Below are 17923 nucleotides of genomic sequence, written 5' to 3'. Positions count from 1 at the left end.
CATTTTCTTCATGCTCACTTGCCAAAGATTCCATCTTAGTTTGTGCTCATGACTGGTTGTCTATATACCTTCATACCATGTCTTATACCAATTGGTCTTATAAATCATCTTTCCCTGGGATGCAGGTTCCATAGTATTATTAACATTTGTAATTTTAGTTTTTGATGGAAAGGTGTAAAAAATCGTATTAAGTATATGAAGTCTGATGGAAATTCACGTTCGTTCGTCAACTTTGAGTTATCAATTATGGTTGTGGCTTCGATGATTGTCGATCGAGCATTTCCCTGTGTGAGAGAGAATACGATGACCCAATTTATTCTTCGAGTGAGGCCAATACACTATTTGAAGTTCTACGAATCCCACGGGGAGGCCATCGCCAGCCAATTCCAAGTGGCTGCGCAATTTAGTACTCGTACATCCCAAGGCTCGTCTTCCAAAACCTTCCAAAAGTGATGCCTGGGTTTATATCCAAACGTTTAGCTTTGTTCTTTCATTTAAAATTACAAAATGGGTACATAATTATTTTTCTCCAGTAACCCAAGGAAGAACCTTGGTTTTTCCTCATCAGAACCTCAATTTATTAACATCCAGATGAAAACTGCATTGTGACCGTGGGTAGAGACTTCTACATTTAAAACTAAGAATTGCCAGAATGCGCCAAAGCACTTTCATTGTCACCTCAAAATCTTTACTGATCAATCTCTTCTCTCTTTATTATGCATTACCTAATATTTATTTCCCATCTTCCTCGATGCACTACTGAAACTCAGACTTCTCCAGAACGAGAGCAAATTGCGCGCTAAAAATCCGGCGGTATCATTCTTTTCGTTCGATTCGATCACATGGCATAGGGTGGGACATTAACCCCTCACTCAGTCTTTCCTCTTTCTCCGGCAGTGCGACGCTTTTATAATTCTAAGATATCTCCTTATGCGACACAGTACTGCGCTTAACTTCGCCGTGGAAGGAAAAGAGGAAGTCTCGGCCTGAACTCGAACATTGTATGGCCTCGTTATTTGCTCCGTGTGTTTTAACTAATCAATCCGCCGATCGTTTGGATTGTATTCCATCAAGAATTAACGTTGATTAATGCCGAGGAGTTTAGTTCTTTAAGGATTAAATGCAAAATTTTGGCCAACGTTTCGGTATATTTTTATACCTTCCACATATACTTCCGGCATTCCACACCATCAGGGAGCTGCCGCGGACTGCGCGCGCGGCAAAAACATCGATTATGTTTTGCTTGACGCTAACGGTCGTAGTTGATTTCTTTGGATGAAAATTCTAAAAAGTTTGATGTAATTTTAACTTAATATCTCCAGGTAACTCGGTGATCCTTTTCTTCTAATCCCAAATAAACAAAAAAATATCGAAAAACAGAGTCCTACAATTAGTATCTTATCGACGATAAATATAGCAAGACAGCGGAGAAATTAGGTTATACGAAATGTAAAATAAATGTGGCACTAAATAAATTATATCTTATACACAATAACTTGCTAAAAGATTCACTTTCCAACATCTGTCGAGCACGATATTCCCCGTGGCCAACAGCGAGCTGCGAACTGTTCCGCAAGTTCGAAAAATCGATCTTAATTTCGGCGTCGCTGATGGTCGCAGGTGTCCTTCTGGTATCACACTCTATGCGCTTTGTTGTATATGTGGTGTAAATATCTCGAGGTAATTCGGTGATCCTTTTTTTAAAATCCTACATGAACACAAAATTTCGACGAAAAACAGAGTCCGCCATTTTGTATCGTATTGGCCACAAATAATACAACTGAGTCGTGAAAGTTACCAAGAATTAACAATAATATACCACATAATAATATTATAAATTTTTGTTTCTATTGAATTACTACAGAAGGTGTGGCATTAATTTTAACTTGCTGATTTTCGAAAAAAATTCAATGAGGGCTTTTTTTGCGAAATTTGTTCAACTTTTTTGTAAAGTAATTACAAAGTAACTTTTACAAAGTAATTTGTTTTAAAAATTTACCAATTAAAAACGGTTTGCGTCAAAACATGCACTAATATATTGACAAAATCTGTGCAAAGTTTCAAATTCCGCACTCAAAAAAATCGTTTCTGAGGTTTTGTCCAGCTTTTTTCGATTTCAGCCCACTGTGCGGCGGACCTTTTTCAAAGTACTTCTTGTAACAAGCAACTTTGTACTCAGTCACGCTCGTTGGTGCTAAGGAATTTGCACCAAGGCTATGTGTGATGTGCCATTTAAGGTATGTGCTTCCAGAGGAAAACGGTAAAGAAAACGCAATGTACAAATAACACCATTTCATTTTATTACGTCTTACGTCTCTGTCTCGTATGCTGTATAGGGGAAGACGAAAGGGAATGTCTGAATAAACATCGTCGGAATGAGGCCAGAGGAATATACGCTATCAGGAAAGAAACTGATTTTCTCGCAGATTAATAGTGGTGGCACAAATTTTCTCGGGATACTTTATCTTCCATAATTTGTACTCACCCGCATTAATGCATGACCGAACTCAATCAACTTCAGAATTTCGTGGTGTGAGTATCCTAAATTATGCGAATATGCATGAAGGTATGTCCATAGTTATCGCAGGCTTTCCCGGCGTATTGTATCGCGGAAGGTTATTCGGGATTTCCACCGGGTTAGGTTCTTCGGGTATGTGGGCATTAAAGATTAAAGGGGAATGAAGCACGGGGAATAAGGCGGAAATTCCTCAACCAATCACGTGATTCCTGCCCTGGTTAACCCTGAACATCACCATATAATCTTTTTCCGTAATTTGGAAAGGTTTTTACAAGAGAGCTAGCCTCAAAAATTAATCTTAAATTAGAATATTCTCACTGTATTAGAATATTTCCAGTATTCTGTGATGAAGGATTATCCAGGTAGATATTTATAATTTACTCGTGCGTAATTAATATATTCTCGCCTTTTTTTAAACGTTTTTGTTCTTTTGGAAATCTATTATAATAAGGGATTTTAGAATGCGCCCTTCGAATTTTAATTTGGATAATTGAGTGGACTTTAAAAAATAATATTATCATTCTAGTACTAACAGGTTGAATGGAGATTGCAACCACTTTATAATAATGTACTCCAGGATATCTATGTCTTATGAAAGCCTTAGCATCTTTCTACCAACACTGTTAGAATTATTAATTTGAGTCAGCAATTGGTTTGTAAAGGCAGAAAATGACAATTGTCAATAATTTTCCCTTCCAACATTTATTAAGCATTTATATATCCTGTCTTTAGATATTATCAGTTAGTTTGGCCAGATGATGCCACACCGCAACGAAACTGGTCGTCCGAAGTATATATAAATGTGAAATTGACCAAGTTTAAAATGAAGCAATATCACCAAGTTATGCCCCAAAATATTGACTAGGCACTGTTAGAACTTTGAATGGAAGGTTAAAAAATTGTTATTATGTGGAAAAAACCGAACTAATGCTAATTGCCCAAATTGGGAAACTAGTTGCCTAAATTGGAATCATGGTATCCTAAGTTTGACCGGAATAGGAAAACTATCTAAAATGATTTAGAGCGTTACAAAAAAGAAGTTAATAATAAATAAATGAATAATCTTAATTTTTATTGACAGAATTTTTAATTTTTTAGTGAAAAGATGTATATTATGAAATAATATTTGGAGATTGGTTTTTAAGGTGGTGAATTGCAGTCAAGTCTACTCGGATTCTTTGGGAACTCTGGATTATATTTATCTTCCTCCATAACTGCTGGATATTCAAGGAATCAATCATACTTGATCGCTCGGGCTGAATATCATTGCTTTCAATAACTGCATCAGTACATATGCATACCTCAAGCTAGATACAAAAACGTCAGCATCAATGTGGAAGGTTACCTGGAGGAATACCAGAATGGCTTTCACCCATACTATTTTCCAGACACGATGGCGGCCTTTCATCAATATTTGAGTTTTGAATGAGTCCTCCTGAAGACACAAGCACTTCAAACCTGAAGACGTCTGCTGCAACGCCGGCGAAACTGTCGTTACGAAAGTAAATCGACGCGGGGGACAACCCAGAGGCATACAGTACTTGAGTGATTAAACGACCATTTTTGCTTAAAATTGAATAAAGTCATAAACACCATCTAGTTTTATTCCATTGCCTTTAAGCAAAGTGTAATAACTTGTTCACAAAATATCCATCATCCTGTACCATAACAATTCATAAATTCCTGAAAATCTTGCGTTTCACAATCTTTTATTGGCAACCGGTATGCACCCGGAAAGTCCCGCTAAGACACATTTCCTTATGATCGGGCTGAACTCTGTCGTCGTTGGACATGTGTACTTGTACACGTAAAATCCGCCCATGGCATCACCCGTGCACATGTAGTAGTTGGAGCAGTTGGTGACGTCTGGGAACCGACCCTCCGCTATGCAAGGATAAATTGTCGTGGTCGGAATCGGGGTAGTTGTCGACGTAGCGGTGGTCCTAGTTGTTGTCGTCGTTGGCGTGGTGGCCGTCGTTGTTGAGGTTGTGCTGGTCTCCGTTGTTGTCATCATGGAAGTCGTAGATGTCTGGTCTTCCGTTGTTGTCATCATGGAAGTCGTAGATGTCTGGTCTTCCGTTGTGCTAGTGGCCATTGTTGTCGTGGTTACCGGAAAAGCGCAGCCTGGTAGGAGAGGATCGAACTGAGTGCCGTTCGGGCAAGTCATCTCGATTTTAGTAAAGGTCCCTGGCACATTCGGGTTGGGTAGGCAGATGTAGTAGCGTCCGGGATCGCTGGGGTCCGGGAACCGACCCTTCTCGCTGCATTCGAAACACTCCCCCAGCGAGCACTCGAGTCCGACACTGGCGCTGCAAATTGTACCTGCCGGGCAGGTGACTACGGGACCCATCGCCATGCTGGAGATGCACACCTGGAAAGTAGTGCAGTTGATGCAGGCGTAGCCTTCGGGGTTGCATAATTGGCCCTTGACCGGCAGGACTGTGTAGGAAATCGTCTGCAAATAGAAAATATTTTCCAATTGACATTGTCTTTCATTTAAGTTCAATCAGTTCAGGTGCGATATAGTGGAGGTTTGATGTATTAAAATGAAAGGTAGTTGCACTTTTTCACAAATATTTAATGCGTACGACGCGTGTCGGCTCACAGAGACACAATATCTCGGTCGTACCATAAGTATTTAACATAATCGTTTACAAAAGTATTTAACAATCGTTTCCACAAGTATTGAACGCATCGTACGCATTAAATACTTGTGGAAAAGTGCAACTGCCTGTCATTTCAATATGTTTTTCAATTCAAATTCCATCATTTTGATACAATATATTACTGAAATTTTATAATCTTGTAACTTTGTATATCAGAAATGATATTGCATATCGTATGAGTCAACTCAGTATGCAGAATCGGCTTGAGTTCTCGTTTACGACGAATTCAAACGATTGGACTTCATATTCATGTAGGATTGCTTTTTCTTCGTGTCTCAATGAATTCTTTTTTAAAGCCTATTTTGTTGCTCACGGTTGGTTTACATGAAAATCAAATTCCCATAAGTAAATGAAAATGAAATAGAATAACCATAATTTATTACGGTTGATTGTACATAATTTTCATTCAAATAGTTAATTTTATTTATTATTAAAAGAAATTTCTGTTTTCTATGACGTAAGTTGCGTTTAAAGATTCGGAAAATCGCTGATTGAAAGAAGGCATGCAATATCATGAAAGTAGTTATTTGAGAAAAACATAACTTACCGATAGAGCCAAAAATGTGAAAATGAGGAATGGACAGTGTTCTTTTGATTTGACTTCCATTGTGCAGAAATCCACGAGGAATCTCCGTGCTGTCTAGGTTCTTGCAAATGGGCAAGATCTAGCCTAGATGCATCATCTTATACCTCCTTGCAGAGAAGGGCACATTTTATGACTTTCGTTGCCATTAATCACACTTATTGCGCTAATTTACTGTTTCTAAGGAGAAATATGAGAGACGATATGACCAATTCGGGCATATCAAGAGCAAGTACTTGTATTGCTCTCGTAAAGTTTTTTTTACTCTAATTCGATTATTTTCTCAAGGAATTTCATTACTCAGGTTAATAGGGTTTTCTAGAAAGACTAACTGGTTGTCATTTGCCGTAAAAGTTTTCATAACAGTTTCACAATTGATGGGTAAAATCATCGACCTACTTGACATCATGGCGTAATCACTCGATCCATTGGAATTCCTCGGCTGAAGGAAATATTGTCTGCCTACTGCATTTCATACATCGGTCTGAGAATGCTCGCATTGTTCTGTGCACATGTCTGTTTTGTAATAATATTTGGAGAATGGCTTGAGCATAGTAATTATTTAAGCGAGAACTATTTTTAGCCAATACTTTTTTATTCAAAACTTTAAAGCCCTGATAAAAACATGTCTGTGATTACATTTTACTGACAGTAACAATGAAAGATGATATTGCAATTGAAGATGAGGAGATAATATTGCAATAAATTTTGTTCTTATTTATCTTCAAAAGCATCCTTCATTTCTCATCGTATCAATTTTATTTTAATACCTTCAAAGCGGCCCTTACCAATTAAAATCAGTGAACCCTTTTCATGGAATTTACCGTGCTTGAAATTAATGGAGGGGGTGAGAAGCCAATGGACACAACTGATTTGTTGCTCTAAACGGCATTCGGTACAGATATTAATTAAAGAATACAAACGATATCAAGTAGATATCCAGTATTGTATTTGATTGTGCACTCGATGTCAGCACAAAACAGATAATCACTAGCACTTCTAGGCCACCAAGTTTTTGTATACTCCTATCAATTTCTTCCTTTTTCCGTTTAGAAAAAAATCACTTGTACCCCTTGGCTTCTAACCCCCTCAATTGTCATCTTTGATTACATAGATAGATAGGACGTATTGCACCTGAATTGGTACACATGCTAAATGTATCTCCGCTGTGACAGCATTTTATACAGTGCGCTTGTCTCTGCGGCCAATATAATATTTATATTTTGAATCTACGCCAAATCGAAATAAAAGTTAGTTGCACTTTTCCACAATTATTTTCGAAAAGTGTAAATACCTTTTATTTCAATGTGTCGAACTTCCACTATAACACGCCTGAATTGGTTGAGAGTCTTCGCCAATCTCGCACGGGAAGGGATAGAATAGATCAGTGCATCATGTCCGGCGAGCTTGGAGGTTGAGCGCCTCAAGGAAACTGTTTTTGCGGAAACTCAATAGCAAACAAGGGAGTGCAAACATTTTTTGGATTATGGTATGCAGTGGTCATATTATTTTCGTGACTTTTTTTCAGTAGCATTGTATTCAGTGGGGTTATATAGAGCAAAATGTAGATTTTAAAGGAGGAGTGTGAAAATTGCTCCAGGCTTTCGATGCATATGCGAAATGCGGAGGAATACTGAAATGAGGGTATTGAAAAACATGAAACTTTTTTAATGAAAAGCAGGACGCGCTCGTTGTGGTGGGATAAACTGCTGGATAAGATTAGGAGGGGACTAAGGGCTAGAGTCGGCCGAGTTCTGAAGGACACAAACATGATGGAGAAATCGACGCAGGGTAAGATTTTCGATGGACGAGGAAATGTGAAGAATTGAGCATATTTTATGAAATGAATAAAAGGGAATAAGCCGTAAATTGAAGTAAATAAAGGCAACAGGATTAAGGAATAATGATGTGCCGGTACAAGCTCTTAAGGCCGTTTTACACGGTACACGGAATTGCGCAGGTTAGAGCTGCATTAATTTCTAAAATGGCGTGGAATTGCGCGAATGCATGAACGAAATTAGAACAGGGGCTATTTTGCCGTCTCGCATCCACGCATTCTCGCATGTGTTCTAGCAATTCACTGCTTTACACGACGCAATTTTGATTGCGCCTTCACACGTACGTCAGACTGCGCAATTCCGTGTACCGTGTAAAACGGCCTTTACACACTCAACACTAGAAACGACTGACATCTGGTGTATAGGGTGGAAAAATTGCATTACGAAATTTTAACCCTGAATGAAAATAAGCCAGTGGGAACCAAAACTAGGTACTAATGACGCTTTAGTTGAAAACGCAACATTTTTCAACAACAGAAACGTTGAGTCATAATAACTCTATAGTGCTGGTATATTTGGTTAATTTGACAGAGGAGGTATCAAAATCCCAAGGTAGACTACTTATGAAACGCGTACGCCCTTAGGAATTTGAAATATTTGGATATGTACGTCTACCATTTGCCAAACGCTAGAACAAATAAACATCCAACACGCCGCATGGAAGAACTTTACAGACCACACTATCAAAAATCTGTCTACGCTAGGTCTTTCCATGTCACCTCATGCGAAGTATGGAACCAATTGTCAGACTATGATGTTTTGAACTGATTGTTATGAACTAATTGCCAGACTTTACGATGCAAAAAAATCTGAAAAAGTCTATTTTTTATTTTATTTTTATTTTATTCTCAAACCACCGGATACAGCTCTTATTGGCCATTTTACACCGGGGTGTTCAACCAATGTAACAAGTACACAAACGACCATGCCCTGGACCGGGGAAACCTACTCTCGAACCCGAGACCTCTTATTTGGCAGGCGAGAACGTTACCCCGCCGCCACCGAGGCCGGCAATACAATAAATACAATAATATTGTGAATTAATGTAATTATTGTAAGTGAACTGAATATTGCGCTATAGTTAACAAAATCAGATGTTTTTCATGTGCATTCATACGTTTGCCTTGCTGATAAATATTTTGAGCCATGCGCTCCGATAGACCGCAAGATTTGCCTTTTGCCGCGTGCTCGGGACAACTCATGACTTCAAATGCTTTATCAACCGGAGATCGCGATGCATCCAAGGCATTCGGCAACAGGGCTAACTCGCGGCCACCCAGGCGAAACGGAAGCGTTGATGAAGTGTTGCGGAAGCGTCGGACGAAGTGTTTTGGAAGTAGCGGTCAAGTGTTGCGGGAGCGTTGAGGAGGTGTCGCGGAAGTGTCCGGGAAGCAGATAATGGTCCACTTGGAACGTCTCCGGAAGCGTTCGGGGAGTGTCCATCGACACATGACGCTGCCACATTGCAGAAAAAGATTTCCATACAGAAAAGTAATTTTTTTTGTAAATCATGGCAATGATGATGGACAGCATGTTTTTGTAGAATAAAAGGTAGAAACAATTTATGAAAAAAAATTCCGAGTTCAAGAACCGATTGCAATCGGAGTGCTTGGCTAAAAGTTTCTGTAGTTTAAAAATGGCGAGTCTTCGACCTAAACATCGTTAGCACTTATGGTTCTTATTAGCATCAACATTTATATACGGAAAATCGTAGGGTTTTCCTTCTCAATGGGAAAATCTTTCCTTACCGTAGAAATATCTAATTATGGTATCGCTAGTTGTGGCCCACGCAACTCTAATGACGGCGTTGGGATCATCCCGTCCTCTCTCCTCACCCGGAGGCGTCTCGTCGGCGGACTCCCTATCGCAACGCAAAAATCAGTCAACTTGAAATCATTTCATAGTTACCACCTTTCCTATAGTTTGCGAGCTAACTAAGTGGAACTTCGAATTTATGGCTTAGCAAATACAATTGATGCTTTAAGTCAGCGCCAGTGGCGGTCTGGGGTGAATGGGGCCCCTCGGTTGAGGCTCATGATGGGAAAATCTTAGGAAACTGCATGGCCGGAAATGGATTTTGACGCTATTCTTGTTCGTAAAAAAACACTAGATAGGAGTTAATAAAAATTGCAATTTCGTCGGAAAAATACTGTAAAAAGTGAGATTTTCGCAGCTTATAAGATTCAGAGCATAAAAAAACTCTAGAATAAGCTTTTCGAATAACCCTTTCAAAAAAGAATCAGGGTCTCTTTCTTCTTCTGACTACTTTATTTGCTTTCATATGACCTTTCCACACTGATTATGTTTTAAATAAATCAAATTAATGAAAACTTAGAATTTTAAAATCGCAAAAAAATTGGCTCAAGTAATCTGAGTTAATAAAAATTGCAATTTCATCGGAAAAATACTGTAAAACGTGAGATTTTCTCAGCTTATAAAATTTAATAATTCAGAGCTAAAAAAACTAGAATAAGCTTTTCGAATAACACTTTCAAAAAAGAATCAGTTTCTCTTTATTCTTCTGATTCCTTTATTTGTTTCCATATGACCTTTCCACACTGATTATGTTGTAAACAAAGCAAATTAATGAAAACTTAGAATTTTATAATAGCAAAAAAATTTGGTTAAAGCAATCTGTATTTTTTTATTAAACCTTCCACACTCGCTTCACGATAGACGCGAGCGTTGTGCGGCCCCCCTAAGCTCGCGGCCGTCGCGTCGGCGATTGACGACCAGCCGACCTGGCCAGACCGTCCCTGGTCAGTACAACTTTATTCGCTGCATTTTGACTGGTGCCCAATTTCTTATGTCATCCCTAACGGTATTGCAACTTGTTTATCTGATGGAGTGCGTTAATATACCTATGTTCAGGGAAGGAGAGGAATAGAATGAGTGTTGTGCAGTAAAACAATGACTTATGTATGCAGTTCAAAGGTAAATCTACGAGGTGGGGGATGAATTGACCAACATTTTATAGAAGGGGGATCGAGAACTTGGTGGAGAAGAAAATGGTACAATGGTATTGAATCATTGAAATAATTTTCAAATTTTTTAATTAAAATTTTCAAGGATTTTTAGTTCCCGATAAAATTCAGTTGTGTTCCTCAGTCGAAAAAACGCTAAACATCGGCTTTAAGGTAAAGATCATGATTTAATAATTCATTCCCAATTGCCCCAAGGAACATCATGAATAGGTATTGATGGAAAATCGATTTCGATTAAAATCGGAAATTTAGTTTTATACGCTAAAGATCGAAGAAACCGAGATCGATCCCTGATCTTCGAGTTTCGATCAAAACTCGATTTTTCGACTTAAATCTGACCATTTAGTTTGATCTCAGCGGCATCATTATCGGCCGATGATAATGCCATCCGTCCCCTGTAAAAGACTTTTATCGAAGGCGGGTAAAATTGGTAAGGCACCCACTGGATCACCAATAGAACATCTCAACCATTCGATCTTCCTAAAAAATTTTAGTAGAGCCAATTAATTCCAAGCGGTGATCCCAAGACTTTAATGTGCGTGCATTTGTAAAGTTTTACTACTAATTTTTCACGCATGTAGGGTAAGTAGATTTTTTTCTACATCTCAAATTTGTAATTTGAGTTTTTTTCGAATATACAATGACCATGTTTTTTTTAACAAACTGCATTTAAAAAGAGCCGTCGATTTTTTCGATCAATATTCGGTTTTTCATCAAAAATTTGTATCTTAAGTTTTTTAGTATGTTTAATGACCATGTTTTAATAGCTTTATTTAAAAAAATGTAACGGCCATTTTTTCGATCAAAAATTTCGCTTTCATTTTCGATTTTTGTTGAAAAATTGAGCTTTCAATTTTTATTAATAGTCGATTGCTATAAAAATCGATTTTGGCCGATGTTTTTCCATCAGTTATACAGTCACCCTGATAAGTCGTCAACTCTTACTTTTAAATTTCCATGGATATTTCCCAAGCAAGGCTATAGCTCTTAAAGTCACATTCAGGCACATGGAACGGTTTATTTATTGATTCGAATACAATAGCTATGACGGCCTCTTGCTATATGGGAATGATTCAAGAGATGGTTTAATAGCTTAAGTGTTTTAGATTTTAAAAAAATCAAGATTTTTCTTATCCTTCACTTTTAACTCTTTAACGCCCAATGTTGCTTTGAAGCAACATATATTTTAAGGACCTGAAATTCATAGAGATTGCTGATATTAAAGCTACTTTAATATTGCTTGAAAGCTGTATCTTCGGAGTTAATATTTACGTCACAAGGTGATACTTTGTGCAAATCTCGATTTAGTAGGGGAAAATGAAATGAGGTATGCAGAACGATTGAAAATTTTCCCTGACATCCTTGTTAGAAAGATTTTTTTGTCATTGAATATCGTTCAATCATATTTTACGCAATTTATTATTAAAATAAATGCTTGAATTTAGCTATCATTAAAGATACAGGCTGGTTACACGATATCTGTTACCTTTAAATTTGATCCGAAGTTTGGTGATTCTGCTGGCACATTCTTAATATTTAATCTTATTGAGTAAACGTGAAGTGGAGACGTCTGCAAAAGGAGAAAGACATTGCTGACATCCTAAAAGAACTCAGTTATGGCAAAATATCTGAGTACAGCAACGACTTCATCGACTTCACATGAGGTGATGAGTTTTGACATTTCTCTGAATGACAACAATCAAAATCCCAAGTATCATCATAAATATGACAAATTGTATAAATTGAGGCCTCTTTTGAATACCATAGTACCAAAATGCAACAAACACCCCCAGAAGAGTGACATTCCATTGATGAGCACACGATTCCTATCAAGGGGAGGAACCAATGGAAACAGTATATCATAGGCAAACCTTAAACATAGGTTTTCTAAGTTTTATAAGATCTGGCCAATAGGGACTCATGTACAACTTTGAAATATGTACTGGAAAGGGAACCTGTGAAGACGTACGATTGAATTTTTCATGCGACATTGTAATGGCTCTCACTAATGAGTTGTCGGAGTATCAAATTTTCAAAGTATATTTCGATAATTGGTTTTCTTCCCAATAGCTCTAAAGTAAAGAGGAATATTACCTATGCCTATGCACAATTCGCTGTGATAGAATGTGAAATTGTCCTCTGTCCTCAGAGGTTATCCTCAAGTCATCTGGAAGACGAAATACAAACTGGCGAATTTAAAATAATATTAATGTTGCCTTAGTTCGATGGTGTTATAGAAAAGCTTTTATTAATCAATACCTTGTGGTTCAGTGCATTTTACTCCTGCATCAGAGCAAATAATGCACTTCAGGCATGTAAAAGTTTACATTTTAAATAAATATTTAATACGTATTTTCAAAATGGTTAGTTGATTTAATTATAATAAAAATTATATATTTAATGATGTGAATAGTTAACAATAGTTACATCTTGAAAGAATTAAGTTTGAATGAGATACTAATTTAGAGCGGATAAATCTGAAAAAGTTCCCTAGTGGCCCAATGTTGCTCTTAAGCAACATGCTGTAAAATCTACATGTGTGAGGGAAATTTGAAAAAAAGAATGAATTGACGTATTCTAATGATTATATTTACGCAACCTAACTACAAAAATTCAAATAAATTATACGGAAAAACATATTGGGTTTTAAAGGGTTACATGAATTAGTCATAGACCAATGATGGATCTTGTAGATCTTAATGAAGCAATTTATATTTCACCGTTTCAGAAATTGAGATTCCTCTATTAGAATTATAATTTGTGGGTAAGAAAAATTAATGATAACAGTCAACATTAATCATAGATAGAGTTCTTCATTATAACTTTGAGCATAAAATACAACCATAGTCTATATTTGGATGCCGCGTTTAGCCCCTGTTTCCTTGAAGTGCATCTTAGCTTTCAGGAAACGCTTCCCATCCGTGTCCATTACAGATATATTTTTTATCCATAACAGATATATAGTGTTGCAGATGTATCTTTTTAAGTCGATTTACGTTTTAGTCTTCATGCATAAAAGTTTTATAAGTTTTTTCAAAGAAACGACAAAATTTCCTTCCCTTATTTTAATATATATTTTGACTTTGGAATCTGTTTTTTTACAGTGGAATGTCTGATCAGTACGATTACTAAGTTTGCAGCCGCTGTAAGGTAATGAACAGGTATATTCTCATTTATCTATTTCTTCTGACAGCATTTTACTTCAAAAGATTCCATTCGGTGGTTCCTTACGGTTGTTCATATCTGTCTATTGTAGGTACTTATTTATTTTAGTCTAAATCTGCCTGTGTATATCCTCAGTGTATGGGAATAAGATTTTTAATAGTATGCTATGGAATGAAACCTTTTTTACAATCGATCTTCCGTAGTATGCAAGCGATTAAAAAAAATTCACCATCTGAATATACCTGTATAGCTCAAAAATTGGAGTGATTGAGCCGTGTCAATTTAGTGTTTCAGAGGGTAATAGCATTTTTAAAAAATTGTATTTGTGATTTTCCACCAGTCTATAATAATGGAGCCGTAAAGATTTCTTTTAGCTAATGTATTGAGGAACGGAAGTTGAATATTTTTATGACTATTTTCAAGCATATTTTAAAAATTGCTATTGAGTGCGAAAGTCATTTAAAGAGTTAAAAAAAGCTCGTATTTTGGTCTTCCGTTAGGTATTTCCAAGTAAAGTCTCAAACTATGTTTCTATTTAATAAAACCATGGGAAAATTTTCAAAATATTTTAAATCTCTCTTTATTTGATTACAAATAAAATTTTTATGTAAAAATCCCATTGCTCATCCGCAGTACTTATTTTTAAAAAAGAATATCCCGCTTCACTTCACTTTTTTACCACTTTCACTTTTCAGCCGCAACAAGAATCATTTCACCGTTCTCTCCATAGTCTCCAAGTTAACCGATCGATGTTAATTTAAAATGATGTTTTATGGCCTATGCTGGCCACATCTTCAGATCAGGTCGGAGGATGTGATTTACTCAGACATGTTCTGAAGATGTGACCAGCATAAGCCACGAAACGTCATCTGAAATCAACTTCGAAACAGCTAACCTAAAAAACCATGGATAGAACTGCAATTCGATGCTGCGAAAGCCTCAATCACTCCTCCGCATGGAGCAACATCGCCAAATTCCACCGCACCGCATACGTAACTCCTCAGCCGGCTACCGGCGTACAGGCAGATGCGTTCAATACGCAAGTCCTCGTTCTGAAACTAAACACTGAACCACCTGGACAGGTGTACCTCGTCACATTCCACATGTTGTTTTTGTTTTTGCACATATAGTAGCGCGAACAGTTTGTAGCGTCCGGGAACCTTCCATCTTGCACGCACGGGAAGACTGTTGTTGTTGGAACAGGTGTTGTCGTGGTTGTCACTGGAATGTCACATTGCTCTGACGTAGAGCTGTATAGAAAACCCGCAGGACAAGTTATAATGATCCGATCGAACCCTCCCGTTGGATTGGTAGAGCAGATGAAGTATTGCGCGGAGTTGCTGGCATCCGGAAACCTCCCTGCACTTGTGCAACTGGAGCACGACCCTATGGTACATTCGAAGGCAGCCGCGTCGCTACAGATGGTCGCTACAGGGCAGGGCTGCACGGGTCCTGATACCAAGTTGGAGGAGTTGCACCTCTGAAAGGAGTTGCAGTTAACGCAGGCGAATCCTCTGCCATTACATGTCTGTCCTAGTGCTGGCGGAAATAGACCATGATGGATCTGTGGACGAGAAATTATTTTTTGTAATTCGTTGTTTCGGGCGAGACTTCATGGAATCACCTTGACATAATGAAATGCAAAAAAAACTTTGCAACATCATATAAATTTAATACTGCACAGCCTAGGTTTTGAAGTAGCACGTCATCATCTGGTAGTACATTTGCATCGAAGATACAGAATAAATTGTCACATACAAATTCATTTGAAAATTCCTAATATACCAAACGGTCTTTACTCACACCTCAGACGGTGACTGTTACATCGAAAGCTAGGTCGTACAGTATTAAATTTATGTCGATTTACAATGCGTTTTGCATTTCATTATATAAAAATGTTTTGGTTGAATTACAGCTGATGATGAATCAATGAATAATCGATTAAAAGAGGCATCAAGGTTTTGAGGTCTTCAGTTTATGGGGGTGTTCGATACAATCGGCGGATTTCTCGAACAGCATGGCATTGACCACTCGCTATTGAAGTGAAGAAAGCCCCGGGGAGTAGAATGAAGAGAGTTGGACGGAAGTCGAAGGGTACACATGGGATCGGCTTGGTTTAATGACTCTAATTTTCGCATCGCACCACTGGATCTGGCTAAAATTTTAGTAGTAACGTAGATAATTTTTGCGGAATTCCGATTTTTTTAGAAAAATATGTTAATTATTCTGAATTTTTTAAAAGTTGAATAACTAAAACTTTGTCATTAAAATGTCTGTAACCCCCGAAACCAAGGCCGTGATTTAATAAATTCGGTTGATTTTCCTTTAAAGACAATGTTTTAGTTATTCATTTCAAATGTTTAGTTAATTCCACGAAATATCGCCGGAAACCACCAGCTATAATTGAAAAGTTTTATTTCGCGACTAGGTTCAGCTGAATATCATTTAAAATCTATAAGGTATGCAACGCGAATGGCAGAGATTTTTTTTCTTCGTCAGAAGCTCATTCAGTGGATTGTCATTAAATAGCATACTTGCAAAGATACTTGGATGTGTTCATTTCATGATAATTTGAAATTTTGTCCAACATCGATTCAGCCTATTTCCTTTTCCGTTAAAGAAAACAGAAAGCTCAGTGACAAAATCATTATTCGAGCTTATTAAGTAGGTACAACGCATTTTTGAGATGGCTGGAATGAATATATTTTCCTAAATAAAGTTTTTGGCCAATAAGTAAAAGCATAATGAGGTCATGTGAGTTGCTTCAGTCACATGCGCTTTCTTTTCATCTTGCCTGTGTTTTCAAGGCCCGTTTTCAAGACTACACGTTCAAAGACTGGTGCCTAAAGGAAAATAACTCATACTCAACAATGGAAGACAATTTCCGTCGGCTAAATAAGTTCCGCGGAATGCAGTTCCGTCTGAAAATAACGGCTGGCATCAGGGAAATATAAATGTACCTAGATGAATCACGATTCAAAATCTAGATTATCAATCGGAAATCCATCCTAATTGGAACAGAAACGATTTTATGATCTCCAAGGCTCCCTTTGCGTTCAATAAAACCTCCTTGCTCCCTTACCGAAACTCCCTGGCGAGTTTCATAGGGGCAGCGTGCTCGCTATTAAGACTTTTTCACACCGGGATCGTAATTGCACAATCTGACGTGTCTACGAAAGCACACTCATATTTGCGTCCAGTAAAACTGTGAATTGCTAGTATGCTGCCGAGAATGCTTGGACATGAATGGCAAAATAGGTTGCCTCTGTTCTAATTTCATTCGTGCATTCGCGTAATTTCACGCCATAATGAGAAATGAATGCAGTTCTAACCTGCGCAATCGCGTGCCTCGTGTAAAGCGGCCTGAAGGTTCATGTCTGGAAAAAAAACTGTCCGTGCTCTCTCAGAAAAAAGACGAAAAGCAAGGGTACATGTGAGGTTTCTTATTCATAGTCTTTTAAGCTATGAAATTAATATCTCTCCTACATTAAGGCAATATCAAGGTACTTCGCAGTGAAAATTTAACGGGTGAATCGATAATTTTCACTTGTCTTACCGTGAAAGCCAGTGTTAAGAGTAAGAATGATGGGAATATTCTTAATTTGGCGTCCATGACTTCCAAGTTGAATAGGGAAGCGTCGTCTTGCATCTTGTGCATTGGTGGACCTATTATATACTTTCTTATGGCATGATGACTTTTATTTGCGCCAGTCCCATTAATCAGGCCCGTCACACCCTCGGTGGCATCCAAGGAGAGATACGAAAGTAACAATGGGTGATGAGGCCGAACGAAGATGATTAGCAAACAAATACCACTTCTTTCCAGTAGATTTCGGAGCTGCCACCTCCAATGACCTTGTCTGTAGAATCGGAGTCCTCTCTAGTGGTTCGTTCTTGACCCAGTTTAAAAAATGTGCTACAATTTTGAATATCGCGCCAGCTAATACCTGTTGAAATTTCACAACTGCACCAAAAAGATTACATCGATTTTTAAATCAAAACGGAAGATTCAAGCGTGATGGAGTGGAATATTTCCATATTTAAATAAACACTTGCAATTTTCCGCGATTATAAAATGTATTACAACCTATGTTTCAATGTTACCACATTATCTTCAATGAAGAAGTATTGAGGCCATTGAAACTCGTGTCGTAATACATTTCATAATC

At 37.7% G+C, this 17923-nt stretch overlaps 2 protein-coding genes across 2 annotated transcripts; both read right to left on the bottom strand.

Annotated features, from left to right (window-relative positions):
- Window positions 1–4104: 4104 nt before the first annotated feature.
- On the bottom strand, window positions 4105–5848 carry LOC124162755 (cell wall protein DAN4-like). The gene is made up of 2 exons (XM_046539393.1): window positions 5732–5848; window positions 4105–4973 (listed from the first exon to the last, which is right to left on the bottom strand). The coding sequence occupies exons 1-2, from the start codon at window positions 5789–5791 to the stop codon at window positions 4218–4220; spliced, it is 816 nt and encodes a 271-aa protein (XP_046395349.1). The 5' UTR covers window positions 5792–5848; the 3' UTR covers window positions 4105–4217.
- Window positions 5849–14225: 8377 nt separating this feature from the next.
- LOC124162280 lies at window positions 14226–17421 on the bottom strand. Its single transcript, XM_046538757.1, has 2 exons — window positions 17311–17421; window positions 14226–15318 (listed from the first exon to the last, which is right to left on the bottom strand). Exons 1-2 carry the CDS (start codon window positions 17410–17412, stop codon window positions 14755–14757), a joined length of 666 nt encoding a protein of 221 aa, XP_046394713.1. The 5' UTR covers window positions 17413–17421; the 3' UTR covers window positions 14226–14754.
- Between the last annotated feature and the right edge of the window lie 502 nt (window positions 17422–17923).

Source organism: Ischnura elegans, chromosome 7, assembly GCF_921293095.1.
Source record: "Ischnura elegans chromosome 7, ioIscEleg1.1, whole genome shotgun sequence".
Lineage (NCBI taxonomy): Eukaryota > Metazoa > Arthropoda > Insecta > Odonata > Coenagrionidae > Ischnura > Ischnura elegans.
Note: the sequence above shows the minus strand (reverse complement) of the source record. Positions and strands in the feature narration are given on the sequence as shown.